The sequence below is a fragment of the Sinocyclocheilus grahami genome, unplaced genomic scaffold (genome assembly GCF_001515645.1).
Source record: "Sinocyclocheilus grahami isolate Dianchi unplaced genomic scaffold, SAMN03320097.WGS_v1.1 scaffold189.1, whole genome shotgun sequence".
NCBI classification, from domain to species: domain Eukaryota; kingdom Metazoa; phylum Chordata; class Actinopteri; order Cypriniformes; family Cyprinidae; genus Sinocyclocheilus; species Sinocyclocheilus grahami.
Genome location: NW_015505368.1, coordinates 696817 through 710635, shown reverse-complemented (window position 1 = coordinate 710635; position 13819 = coordinate 696817). Strand labels below are relative to the sequence as shown.

The following is a 13819-nucleotide window of genomic DNA, read 5'->3' as shown; positions in this document are numbered from 1 at the left end:
CTCACTTTGGTTCGCTGGAGTCCCAAAGCTTTAAAAATGGCTTTATAATCTTTTCCAGACTGATAGATCTCAATTACTTTCTTTCTCATTTGTTTCTGAATTTCTTTGGATCTCGGCATGATGTCTAGCTTTTGAGGATCTTTTGTTCTACTTCACTTTGTCAGGCAGGTCCTATTTAAGAGATTTCTTGATTGCGAACAGGTGTAGCAGTAATCAGACCTGGGTGTGGCTAGAGAAATTGAACTCAGGTGTGATAAACCACAGTTTTAACAGGGGGGCAAACACTTCTTCACACAGGGCCGTGTAGTTTTGGATTTTGTTTTCGCTTAATAATAAAAACCTTCATTTAAAAACTGCATGTTGTGTTTACTTGTGTTATCTTTGACTAATATTTAAATTTGTTTGATGATCTGAAACATTAAAGTGTGACAAACATGCAAAAAAATAAGAAATCAGGAAGGGGACCAACACTTTTTCACACCATTGTACATGCATGTGTTTGTATTTATATATACATAATAAATATACACAGTATACACGCATATATTATGTAAAAAAAACTTTTATTTTGGATGCGATGCCATTTTTTGGGGTCTTTATAAACCAAAATGATTTATCATTGTAATTGACAGCAGCAGATGCTGTCTGTCGATAGAGGTTAACTTGTATGTAAATTGGAATATTCCTTCAACTTTAAAATAAGCACAGTGTGGGATATGACTCAGGTATCCCTATGATGAAAATTACAGGCCTCTCTCATCTTTTTAAGTGGGAGAACTTGCACAATTGGTGGCTGACTAAATACTTTTTTCCCCCACTGTATAGAAGATGAAATGATTAACTAGCTATTAGCTTGTCTTTACACAGAAATAAGGTTGAGAATATGCTGTAGGATTAACGGTAATTGGCTTTCACTAGCAGTGTCTCTGTAATAGTGTGACTGTTAAATGCATTTAGAGATCTACCTAGCACATGAATCATAAAATGCTTTTTTTATATTCCTGTTCAGAGTATTTTGAGCACAACAGCTTCGAGCAGTTCTGCATCAACTATTGTAACGAAAAGCTGCAGCAGTTTTTTAATGAACGCATACTGAAAGCGGTGAGTCATCAGTGTTATTGGCATTTTTTGTATCAATCTGTGACTTCTTAAAACTGACGCATGAAGCCATTTCATCTTTCATTGCAAGCACACAACTGTTCCGATTTAACGATTCCAGTTTAACTTCTTTTGAGACGTTCTTGTTCCAGCAAATTAAGTTAAGCTTTTTCCCACTTTGAGCAAAAACGATGCTCTTGTGTTGTTTTTTTTTCTTTTCTCCCCAGGAGCAAGAGCTGTATCAGAAAGAAGGCCTGGGAGTGAATGAAGTTCATTATGTTGATAATCAGGACTGCATAGGTCAGTGTCCCTTTGGCTGTGAATAACAATGACCTTCCTCCATTCCATTCATTACCGGATGCACTATGGCCCATAGACGCCAACTTAAATATAATGAAGTCCTCCGCACGTGGAAATGCTAAGGTCTCTAAACCCAATGTGCTACGGCGCAAATGTAATTTCTTCTCAAATTATGACCTTCAGAGGTCAAATAACTGTTCCCAGACGACAACATCGTTATTTGTATAAATCGTCATGTCTGCTACTCTCTGGACAAAACATGCCGAAGATGAATATTCCAGCAGAAATCCATGCTGGGTGCCTGAGATAACACAGGAATGAATCCTGGGAGGAACCTCTCTCACTCTCTAGAGAGGGTTTAGGAGATAAGATGAAGAGCTCGCACTGTTTTAGTTTTTTGATGCCGGCTTGAGCAGTGCGGTCTGACCCAAATCACCCTGTCAGAACAGAAAGTCAGTTCAATCTCAGGACACACGGTGAAATCTTTGCCCGGTTCACTGAATGCAAATACCATCACCAGACCGAACTGTGCTGTCTGGAGGTATCAGAACCAATGCCTTTTATCTTTTTAGTCTGTTTGTGTTTTAACCCCTAACGACTTATTGAAGATCTTCCACGTATGCATTGCAAAAGAAACCACCTCTTTTTTTTGCCCAAGCTGTCAAATCTTAACGGCTTGTGCGAGTTTGCACAGTATGCAGGTGGCTTAACATAACATCTTGCCTCTGATGCGGCGCAAAAAGTAGGCACACAACACCTGCATCGCAGATGTCACTGCTTTTCCAAAGGGAAAGACTCGCTTTCCTTTTGCCAGCTCTGCTTTTCCTAATTCTCTTGATAGTGATGCAACACATGTCCTTGTGACTTCCAAATGGACGCGTAGGTCCTTTCCCTGCATGTCTCCTCATCAATCACCTCACATTTATGCTCGGGTGTCTGCTCATGCAAATACGTGACTACGCTTGCGTCCGCACCTCTCTCACCTGCGCACGTCTCAGATGAATTATGCATATGACGGATGCCTTCGCACTGATTATCAAAAAGGTCTATGTGTGCCTACAGACTTTGCATTCGTCCATTAAACTTGCTGAGTTCTACTTCACTTTGGATAATACCTTCTGCGGGGGGATTGAATATATTAATTTACTATTCAACTCGAATTCATTCGCATAAAAAGTTTCTGTCGTCAGCCCCAAACTCCTTTCTGTGACTTTATTGCTTTGCAGATCTGGTTGAGGCAAAGCTGGTGGGTATCTTGGATATTCTGGATGAGGAGAACCGTCTTCCCCAGCCCAGTGATCAGCACTTTGCAGAGGCGGTTCACAGCAAGCACAAAGATCACTTCCGTCTCACTGTAAGATATGGTTTGGTTCTTTCCAGCAGCCACTACAATATAGCAAAGAAAAGCTTGCACTACCAGCCTGCAGTAGTAGTTAATAGTAGTTTTTTCACTTTCTGCATTTTCATCTGACCTTCAGTGTCATCATGTAGATATCTTAAGGGATTGTTAAACAGTAGCCTAATATTTAGAGGAAGATGGAATAAGATGCCCCTCCAACTTGAATTTTCCTCTTGACTTTAGATGTCACTAAATCTAATCTCAGGACATTTATTAATGTTCTTATTCATCTTGAACATCAATATTTGAAATATATTGTGTCTGAAGAATTTTCAGTGCAAATGTAATTAATTTAGATTTGTATTGTTAAAGTGTGTGTGTTTTGATTTGAAGTGAAAAGTTAAAGTTAGATGATAGATCTCTGGAGGATTAGTTTTTTTTTTTGTATAATTTTTGTTGTTCATCATGACCTATAGGCTCATTGAAAATATCGCTCTGTATTCATAAAATAATACAGTGTCATTCATATATATCTTTTTGTCTTGGATTCATTTGATTTGTCATTATGTGATATTCAAATAAATTGTCAAAATGCATACATATACTTCAAATGTTTGATTTAGTATTTCACTGTACTGACATTTAAAAAAAAAAAAAAGGAAATCATAAAAATGATATGTATTTAACATATTATGCAAAAATCAGATGACAATGGTAGTAATTTACATAAGGGGGTCGTTTTGCCCTAGATAGGGAGTCATCTTACCCCAGTAGTGGGGAAAGATGGCCCCTTTTCATGATTTTCAATTTAGTGTTATAAGAATTAAATTAGCAATTATTTCCATTAATTTCCCTCAGTAATATATTTAATGAAGTTTCATTATCCTGTATGCTAATGCATTTGTAAATATGTTACAATTTAGCATTAAATTCACAATGTTCTTCAGGGAGGCATCTTCCCCCATCTTACTGAATATTTCCACATTGATTATTACAACAAACATGTCTTAGTGCTATAATTGAATAATACATTAAACTAACTATAAACTACAAATATTCATATATGTTTTGGCATTATATTAGGCTACTGAAACCTGGGAAGAATGAATGTGCTTATGTTTAATGAAAATACAATGTTGCAATGCATAATTAGGCTACATTTTCCTTATATGAAATGTTATTTGTTACTTTATTTCTTTTGATTAATGGGGTTAAATATGACCTGGGCATTCCTTGACAGTTTTTTTAAATGTGATTTTATCCTGACATTCCATCAATGTCAAGACTTAAATATGAAAGAAGCCATTAAAATACAGCTGCAAAGATGGATTTTTCTGAAAGTTTAATTCTGTGTGTGCTGGTTTTTCAGGTGCCCAGGAAGTCAAAGCTTACAATCCACCGGAATTTGAGAGATGATGAAGGTTTCATCATAAGACATTTTGCTGGCGCTGTGTGCTATGAGACTGTAAGGTCCCAATTCATTATGAATCCCTTTTTGTTTGGAAACCATCTAATTGTTTTAGTTCTGTATTGTGACAATGTTTAACATAAGTTAATTAATTTCTGCCACACTGTAAAAACAATTGGGCCCTTGGGGGAATCCCTTTGGTAAAGTTGTTGGTTTTTTTGTGAGGTTGACTTTGTGTTTATTTCTATGCCTTGTGGGATTTGTATGTGTGTGTGTGTGTGTGTATGGTGTATGTGTGTGAGCAGACCCAGTTTGTGGAGAAGAATAATGACGCCCTTCACATGTCTTTGGAGAGCCTGGTGTGCGAGTCGAAGGACAAGTTTGTCCGGGATCTCTTCGAGAACAACTCCAATTCCAAGGACTCAAAGCAAAAGGCTGGCAAACTCAGCTTTATCAGTGTGGGAAACAAATTCAAGGTGAATCTGGCCTTATGCTTTGAACTTCTTATTCTCCTGATAGCCAGGAAACACATTTTGTCAAAGGTGTTAACAGGCCTGAAGATATGACAAAAAATGTAAGCTCTCAAGACTGCAGGCTTTCCAAAGATTAGGAGTTCCTCAAGGCTTTGTCTTTAGACCGCTGTAGATTTTGTTTGTGGGACTAGATATCCATTAAGTTGTTTTCTTTTTTATTCCTCTTGATAGATGTAGGTTTTAAAAGCTTTTGTGAGTGACATTTGACCTCTTACCTGGTGATCTAATTCCTTTCCTTCTAACTTTTGCCCTTTCTTCATCCTCCTCTCTTAGACCTTCTCCTGTTTCTTCAGCCTTTCCCTGTGAAAAGTTCTGGGGCTGAAATAAATATGTAAAGAGAAACAAGGAAAAAGTGAAAAAACGGAAGCTTTTGTAGGGTAAGCCTGACTGAAATATTCAGTGCCGGCACCACAGGGTAACCTGCAACCTCAAACAAATGCAGATCTTAGTTTTCTCCCACCCTTCTCCTCCAGCCTCTTTCACCCACTTGGTCCATTGCCATGTCTTTGTGTGAATGTGGCTGCCACATTTTTGTTCTCTGTTATAGTTTGTCATGAAATCATACACAAGAAATTTATACTTTAAGAGAACCTTCACCGTAAACGCATCACCATGTCATTTATGTCACCATTATTGAATGTGTAGAAAAGATCTTCATAGTTGGAACAATCACTGACATAATGCATGTCTGTTACTTCCTGTTTGTGTCAAAATGTTTGATACCATTTGCATAGCAGCACAACTCTACAACTGTGTGTGTAAACTGATTTTTACGAAAAGATACTCTTAATTAAAATGTACAGGACTCACTCTCACATTTAATTTCTGATTAACTTTTATAGACCCAACTGAACCTTCTACTGGAAAAGCTACGAAGTACGGTGAGTAATGTGTTATTTATTCATTTTAAAAACATTGGCCACTTGTTTTGGTTATTACTGAGTGTGTCTAATGCATGCCGCAAACCAGGCGGCACAGCAAATGATGCAACGTGACAGTTGCTGATTTATGGCACTAGTAAATGGCACATAAAAATGAACAAAATGTGCTTGTTTGCTTTACATGTCAAAGTTTTTATATTTTATGTTAAATTATTGAATGCATATTTTGAACACTTTGTTATATTATCCTGGCATTAAATAACAAACAAAAACCTAGTCAGTGCTGCTGCAATTATTTTATTATTATTTTTAATTTTTTTAATTAAAGCTGCTAAGGAAACGGTTGTAATTTTGACATCTTTGTCTTTCGAATTTAAAAATGCAACAAATTATTATTTTTTTATTTCCTGTTGCAGCAATGTTACAAAAAATATTGATACCGTCTCTCATTTACACTAATGGTTAAAAAAAAAAATGTATAAGATTTTTTTTTTTTACTTTTATTCAGCAAGGATGCATTAATTTATTTTAAAGTGGATATAAATGCAATAAGAAACATTTATTGAGCACCAAATCAGCATATTGAATGATTTCTGAAGAATCATGTGACACTGAAGGTTGGAGGAGAGTCTGTTGAAAATTTAGCTTTGCCATCACAGGAATCAATTACATTTGAAAATTTATTAAATTAAAAACACTGTTATTTTAAATTCGAATAATATTTGATTTCACAATATTACTGTTTTATTGCATTTCTGATTAAATAAATGCAGCTCTGGTGAGCATAAGAGACTCATAAACATAAAAAACTTATGTCTGAATGACAGTGTACCTCCTAAAAAAGTTTATTATGTGTTTCAATCCCACAAACAATATATAAAAAGAGTCCAATGTAAATCCTATGCATAATAATATTATTTGTTCTCTGTTAAACTGTAACAACTTCTCATGTGTATGTGTTGAAAAGGGCTCTAGTTTTATCCGTTGTGTGAAGCCTAATCTGAAGATGGTGAGCCACCAGTTTGAAGGAGCTCAGATTCTGTCTCAGCTTCAATGCTCAGGTATGTATATGATTATATAGGTGTATTTTTTTTAGTTCCCAATTAATCTCACAGCACTTGTGGTAATGCTTCAAATATTTCAATTCAAGAAAACCCATCACAAATACACAGCGCTCATCAGTCGCAAGCTCCCTTTTAAAACAAATCCGATATTGCCTATGGAACGGCCATATTAAATGTGAGCTCCACTGATTTTTCATTATCTTTTGGAAGTGGCGTTACCACAAGAGTGTTTTGAAGGTTGGTGGCTGTTAGCAAAGTTTTAGAAATAAACTTTCAGGCAAGAGATGTAAGAAAAGTATATCCTAGGAGATCCACTGGTATGTAAATTTGACAATTAGTTTGATACTTTAGACCTTTGTTGACTAGTTGTGCACCATATAAGATAAATGTAGACTTATCAACTACAGTACTTGCCTACTAGCAAGTAAGTACTGAGTAGTAAGTGTACTAGTTTATACTCCTATAAGCTCATTCTGTGAGTTTTTTTGACAAAGGCAAGTGTTCAAGTTCAGGTGGAGTGCACATGTTGAATCGTCCTTTAAAGGGGTCATATGATGCGATTTAAATTTTTCCTTTCTCTTTGGAGTGTTACAAGCTCTTGGTGCATAAAGAAGATCTGTAAAGTTGCAAAGACTAAAGTCTCAAATCCAAAGAGATATTCTTTATAAAAGTTAAGAGTCAACCATGCCCTCCTAAAACGCCTCGTTCAAACACGCCCCCACATATCTATGTCACTGTGTGAGAAGATTTGCATAACGCCGCCCAAATGTTCACGCAAAGAAAGAAGGCGTAACTTTTATTCTCCCTGTAGTATTGTTGTTGCCGCAGCTGGCATGTCGTGAAGGCGCTGTGTTTTGTTGTGAAACTACTTTGCTTTCACCATGGATGAAGCGGAGTCCAGCCCGGGGTCATCACATGTGGTTGCCACAAGCCCGCCGGCCGCTCCTTCTTCGAATCCTTCTTGAGTTCCTCACTCAAGCCTGCCCAAATACACAAAATAATGTTATTTTTAGCAACATCATATGACCCCTTTAAACTTGCTTCATGCTTCAGCGCCAGTCTTTAATGCAGCAAATCCTGTATCTTCACTGGCTTCATGAACTGTACTTCTCTTCTCCTCTCAGGCATGGTATCAGTGCTGGACCTGATGCAGGGTGGCTTCCCCTCCCGAGCTCCGTTTCATGAGCTTTACAACATGTACAAGCAGTACATGCCCAACAAGCTCACAAGGCTTGATCCTCGACTTTTTTGCAAAGTAAACCTCTATTGTTTATTTTTATCTTGATCGTTGCATCTAAAATTAATAATAGTTCATTCTATTCTTATTGTTATTTACCTAAAGTTCTTGTGTACATAATTAGGATTAGTATGATGTATGGTGGCTAGGTGGATTCTTTTTTAGAAATAACTACATGGCCTTTCATATCCATGTGCCAAAGCACGCACAGAGTAATCCCTCATTGATTTCCATGATAAATGTTATTGGTTTATCATTGGTAGTTACAGATACATTTGAAAGTCAAATTACATTTTAATCATACACCCATGGTTAAATATAAAGTATTTACTTAATCATACAGTATATGATTAGGCTGCAATTAATGATTGATTGCAATTATTGAAAATTACTTCTTTATTCTGATGATCATGCTTGTAATGCAATGTCTAGACTGTAGAGTATAATCAAGGTTTAACAACAAGCTTTTTCCCTGCTGTCTCTCTCAGGCCTTGATTTTGGATTTTTACTTGAGCATATTTTATGAGCATTTTTTAATGCCTGGTCTTTAAATGTTGTTTTTCCCCAAAAACTATTTCCAACTATTTATGGTTTTCATTTGCTATAACAGCTGGAAATTTTACCACTATAATGTAACTTTTTGACAGCTACAAACTTCATAAAAACTTTAGTTGGGTTACAGTGTGTTCATGGTGTTTTTGAAAAGTTGTCAGTGACAAATCTTAATTATGTCTTGGATCAATGAAAAGGAAAAATCTTTTAAAAGTCTAGTTTAAAGTTCTTCGAGATGTGTTACTTAAAGAAACATCAGGCCTTTAGTTTGAATTTTCAGTTAAGCATTAGGAGCTTATTTGTTTTATTAATGTAATTTTTCATGAAAATTCATATCATTTTTTTCCCCTAAAAAAATCTGTTTACAACAATTTATGTTTTCATTTGCAATACCAGCTGGAAATGTAACCACTATAATGTAACTCTTTGACAGCTACAAACTTCATAAACACTTCAGCTGCAAAGTGGCAGAAAATATTACTGACTTTTACTTATTTTTTTCAAATCATTCTGATTCTAACTCACAATTCACTCTGGCAATAATGTTCAAAACAGCACAGAAAAGCAAATGTTTAAGTTTCCAAGGCATAAAAACATCAAATGTAACATCATTGAAATGAAAGAGCATAAGCACAGGCTCGACGCTGTCATGCCATTCTTGTTGATATCTGATAGACATTTAATAGTGTACACACTGCACTGTCTGATTATATTGTCTCCTTCTGCAGGCTCTGTTTAAAGCACTTGGCCTCAACGAGAACGATTACAAGTTTGGCTTGACCAGGGTTTTCTTTCGCCCCGGGAAGGTGATAATTTCTTATGATATTTCTCATGAGGGTTGGGATAATACAAGACTGTTATAACCGCTGTACTGTTTCAATAAGCTGGTGCACATCGGAACCTCGTAAATGCAGCTATATAAATCCTAACGTGTGTCTGTGTTTGCCTCAGTTTGCAGAGTTTGACCAGATCATGAAGTCTGATCCGGAGCACCTGGCCGAGCTTGTAAAACGGGTCAATAAGTGGCTGGTGTGCAGTCGCTGGAAAAAGGTCCAGTGGTGCACACTGTCAGTTATTAAATGTACGTCACCCTTCATAACCTCAGTAAACTGCCTTTCATAAAAGCAATTAAAAGCATTCCATGCCCTCCCATTCACCTGTGCAGTGTTACAGTTTGATGAGTAGGCATCTTTTTCCTCTTTCTTTTACTTGGCACAGTGAGGAACAAAATGAGCTTCAGGGCCAGTGCCTGCATCAAGATTCAGAAGGCTGTTCGCATGTGGCTATGCAAAAGAAGACACAAGCCTCGGTATGTACACACACCAGCACACCTCTATTAGTGACCGTGATTGCTTATGCGTCGCAAAGTCAGTGTGAGGATCTGTTTTCCAACACTTATGTCAGTGTGGTGTCACTGTGTTGTTTGCATCTGTTTGGTGTTTTTGAAAAGCTGTCAGTGACCGATCTGAATTATGTATTGGATCAATGAAAAATCTTTTAAAAAGTCTAGTTTAAAATTCTTAGAAATGTATTCTTTCATGTTTGTTTCATGTGGTTTTGAAAAGCTTTTATACTTTTTTTCCGAGAAAGGTCTACCATATTTGTATTACCTTGGAAAGATCTTAAAGGCACAGTTCACCTAAAAATGAATATTTGCTTAAGGCCATCCAAGATGTAGATGAGTTTGTTTCTTTGTTGATTTTAAGAAATTTAGCATTACATCACTTGCTCACCTGTTGATCCATTGTAGTGAATGGGTGCCGTGAAAATGAGTGTCCAAACAGCTAATAAAAGCATCACAATAATACAATCTATCAGTTAATGTCTTGTGAAGTAAGAAATACTGATTACTTCATTAAGACGTTTTTATCTTCAAACCATTGCTTCAAACCAAAAATCATCCTGTCTGAATCGGGAGAAAAATATGCACAGATCAAGCACTGTTTACAAGTGAAAACAGTCTAAAATAATTCTAGACAAATAAGTTGGTGGATTTTGATGTGAGAGGACAACAGGCGATGGACTTTTTCATGGCAAAAAGTGGTATTAAGGATTTGTTTATTTTAAACACACAGCTTTACACTTCACAAGATGTACATTTATGAACTGGCGTCATGTGGTTTATTGTGATGTTTTTATCACCTATTTGGACTCTCATTCTGACGGCACCCATTCACTGCAGTGGATCCATTGGTGAGCAACTGATATAATGCTGAATTTGGTGTACAAAGTATGTATTTTTGAATAAACTAATAGATTGGACATAAAAGTGAATACCATTGTCTCTATTCTCTTGGCAGCATTGATGGCATGGTGAAGGTGAAAAATTTGAGGAAGAGGATGGAGAAATTCAACGAAGCTGTAAATGGACTCAAAGAGGGAAAACAGGAAATGAGCAAACAGGTCGAGGAACTGGCCGCCTCCACCGACGCCCTCATGGCCAAGATCAAGGTGAGCTTTTCCACTGGAAAACCGCCCAAGGTTGACAAACCCCCTTTCACCTCCTCCAGCTTACAAAGCACAATGATGTTACGTGGTGTAGCTCTTTTCTTAGTCTGCCGTCGTATATCGGTTTCCATGCATAATTCAACAGGTGTGTGTTTTTCCATGTCCTGATGAAAGCGGTCTAAAGCTGTGGCTAGAATTGTCTGCCAGCTTCAAGTGTCTCTCTTTTTAGGGTCCAAAGAAAGAGAGCAGAAGCTTTTCATATAATTCAGCAGAAAATCTAGCTCTCAACAGCAGAGTAAACAAATACAAAGTATGCAAATCAACAGTCGACAATGAGATTTCTGTCTGCAGATCATCATTGACATTCGCACCACACGCTGTCAAGTCGATTTTCAAGGCTTTGCCGTATTATGCCGTTTCTAGTGTTGATTTCTTGCCTTCCCCTGAACTTTCAGCTGCGGCTGATTGAATGCAGTATATGCATTGTTGTATTCTCTTCGTGGAGCCCAACCTCATCTGTCAGACTCGGAGTGCATTATTGACAGGGAGCTCGAGAGACATTGCGCCCTCTCCCTGATAAATAGCTGGCACCAGAGCTGAAACTTTTCTACCTGAACACTCCGTTCCTCCCTCTAAATGAGATGCGCTCTGCACTTTTGCACCCGAGATAGCCCTCTTTGTTATTAGCATAGCACGTTTTGATTAGCATCTGGTTTTTGATTGGCAATGCCTCCTATTACCTTACCATCTGGACTGGAGATTACTGTGGCCTCCCTGGCTAATAACGTAGATTGTGTCAATGGCTGTCATTCAACACACTAGTGCTAACTCATCTAGCATTAGGGGGTGAGACGGACCTTGTCATTGAGTCCCCACCCCTCTGCAGTACAATGATCATTCACAATGCTTGCACCCCTCCATGCACCTCTGGTGCTCTGCCAGATGGCACCAAATCCGCATCCAGGTTTAATGAATATCTGCAGGATATTAACACAACTGCGGTGCATGTGGCCCAGCGTCACCGCTGTCGCCAAACTAATGAGTAACCACTGAGTTGCTGACACTTTTTTTGCGAAACCTTCAAATTTGTTTAATGAAGCACAGGAGGAAAAGCTTTTAAAGGAGCCACTGAGTGGCCTTTTGTGATTGGGATTGTGATTTATACTGTCAAGCTTTTGAAAAGTGAATGATCATAAATATACAAATGACAAACACTAAATTGTAAGTCTTCTCATGAAAAATTATGAGAACCAAGATTAAATTGAAGTTGTTATTTACTGAAAATCCTACAGTACCCTCAGTTTGAAAATCTAATTTTCAGTCATGTTAAATACACACTTGGAAATCAGTGGTGTCTGCCATCAGGGATGTCAAACCTGCTCTGACGTACAAAGGCAGTATTTTTTTTTTTGTTGAAAACGAGCTCAAATGACATTTGTGAGAATACGTTTGGTCAATAACGCGATACATTTTGGTTCCTTGCACAAAACTGTTCTATTGTTAGGGAACACACACAGTTTTACATGAAGAGACCAATATGTTTCAGTGAAGACCAGGAGTCAAATTTGAAATTCAATCAGTTTGCTGAAGACTCTACTGAAGCACTTCTAAAGGCTGTAGAAAATGAGTAAGAGGATCCAGCCTTTAGAATACAAAAACTAGTACTTAAAGTCATATGGATAAAATAAGAATGAGAACAAAACATCAAACTCTAAAACTCTTGATTCATTTGACTGCATGATGATCAAATGAATGAAATACAAAACAAGTGGCTATTTTATTTTCTGGCATCCGGACTAAATGAATAAACACTGTTATTGCATTCCTGCGATATAAATCCACTTTTATTGTATTGTACCGAAGCTCTCATTTTGTGTTTCACAGAAGAAAAGAAACTCACACAGGTTTGTCTTTCTATTGAGTTCAACATACAACATGATCAAGTGTAGTCCGAACAAGTGAGCCTCTTCTTTTCAGTGACCAGTATTGCCTGATTCCTAAAGCAAATGACTCTTATGAACCAGTTCTTTCAATAAACTGCTCAAAAAGACAAGTTACCAGTTTTAATCATGAGTCTGAAACACTGAGAAATTTCTTTTATAAGTAACTAAAGTGGACATTATAACAAAAATGTATCCAAATAAATCGAATCAAATTCAACTCTTTCTTTTCATCTCTACTGTCAGTCTACGGTGATGAGCCGCAAGGAGATCGAGCAGGAGTATGAGGGCCTGGTGAAGCGCTCGGAGCAGCTCCTCTCCTCAATGCAGGAGCAGGAGGAGACGGAGAGACTCAAGCGCATCCAGGAGGAGATGGAGAGAGAACGGAAAAGACACGAAGAAGAGGAGCAGTTACGCAAACAGGAGGAAGAAGACCGCCGCATGTGAGTCACGTCGCAAGTTTTAAATAGGATGAACCGTACATTAGGTCAGAGTCCCAGTGCATTTGAAAGAAGAACAGGAGCTGAAAAAAAGGGTATGGGAGGGGATTGGCAGAGAGATTAATATATCTCTGGAGGGTTTGGTTTGACCTGCTCTCTCTTATGCATTCTCCAGAGTCTGCTGTCATGGACAGCATCTGTCATCGTTTCACGAATCCGGCCATGATGATATTTCTATGTTTATAGTCATATATAACATATTCAGTTCCACACTAGTGTAACGAATCAGCTCATGGGAAATATGAATAATTAATCATAACTAGTTATAATTAATTATTAATATTTTAGATCCGCTGTAGATATTTAGCTGACCTCTTAGGGTCAACTGTCTTATCAATTCTAAGAACGTTAATTACCTGGTTAAGGGAAATAACTTCTTTACTGTACAATTCTACAAAAGCTTGTAGCATAAATCTGCATGATTAAGTGACTCAGTTATGAGCAAACAATGAACCACGTCAAGTGTGATACAAGTAAGGTTTTATTAACCACATAAACACTTAAACTAGTCTAACATAC

The 13819-nt window shown here is 37.4% G+C and overlaps 1 protein-coding gene across 2 annotated transcripts in view; it reads left to right on the top strand.

Annotated features, from left to right (window-relative positions):
- myo6b (myosin VIb) overlaps positions 1-13819 on the top strand; it is a 70436-nt gene that overhangs the window by 29745 nt on the left and 26872 nt on the right. For both annotated transcript variants that reach the window (XM_016284824.1, XM_016284825.1), the window contains exons 14-26: positions 1010-1101; positions 1326-1398; positions 2625-2752; positions 4107-4202; positions 4451-4621; positions 5521-5559; positions 6527-6620; positions 7748-7878; positions 9141-9218; positions 9364-9493; positions 9631-9721; positions 10713-10863; positions 13047-13243. In XM_016284824.1, the coding sequence (XP_016140310.1) occupies positions 1010-1101; positions 1326-1398; positions 2625-2752; positions 4107-4202; positions 4451-4621; positions 5521-5559; positions 6527-6620; positions 7748-7878; positions 9141-9218; positions 9364-9493; positions 9631-9721; positions 10713-10863; positions 13047-13243 (1471 nt within the window). The remainder of the gene's footprint in view (positions 1-1009; positions 1102-1325; positions 1399-2624; positions 2753-4106; positions 4203-4450; positions 4622-5520; positions 5560-6526; positions 6621-7747; positions 7879-9140; positions 9219-9363; positions 9494-9630; positions 9722-10712; positions 10864-13046; positions 13244-13819) is intronic.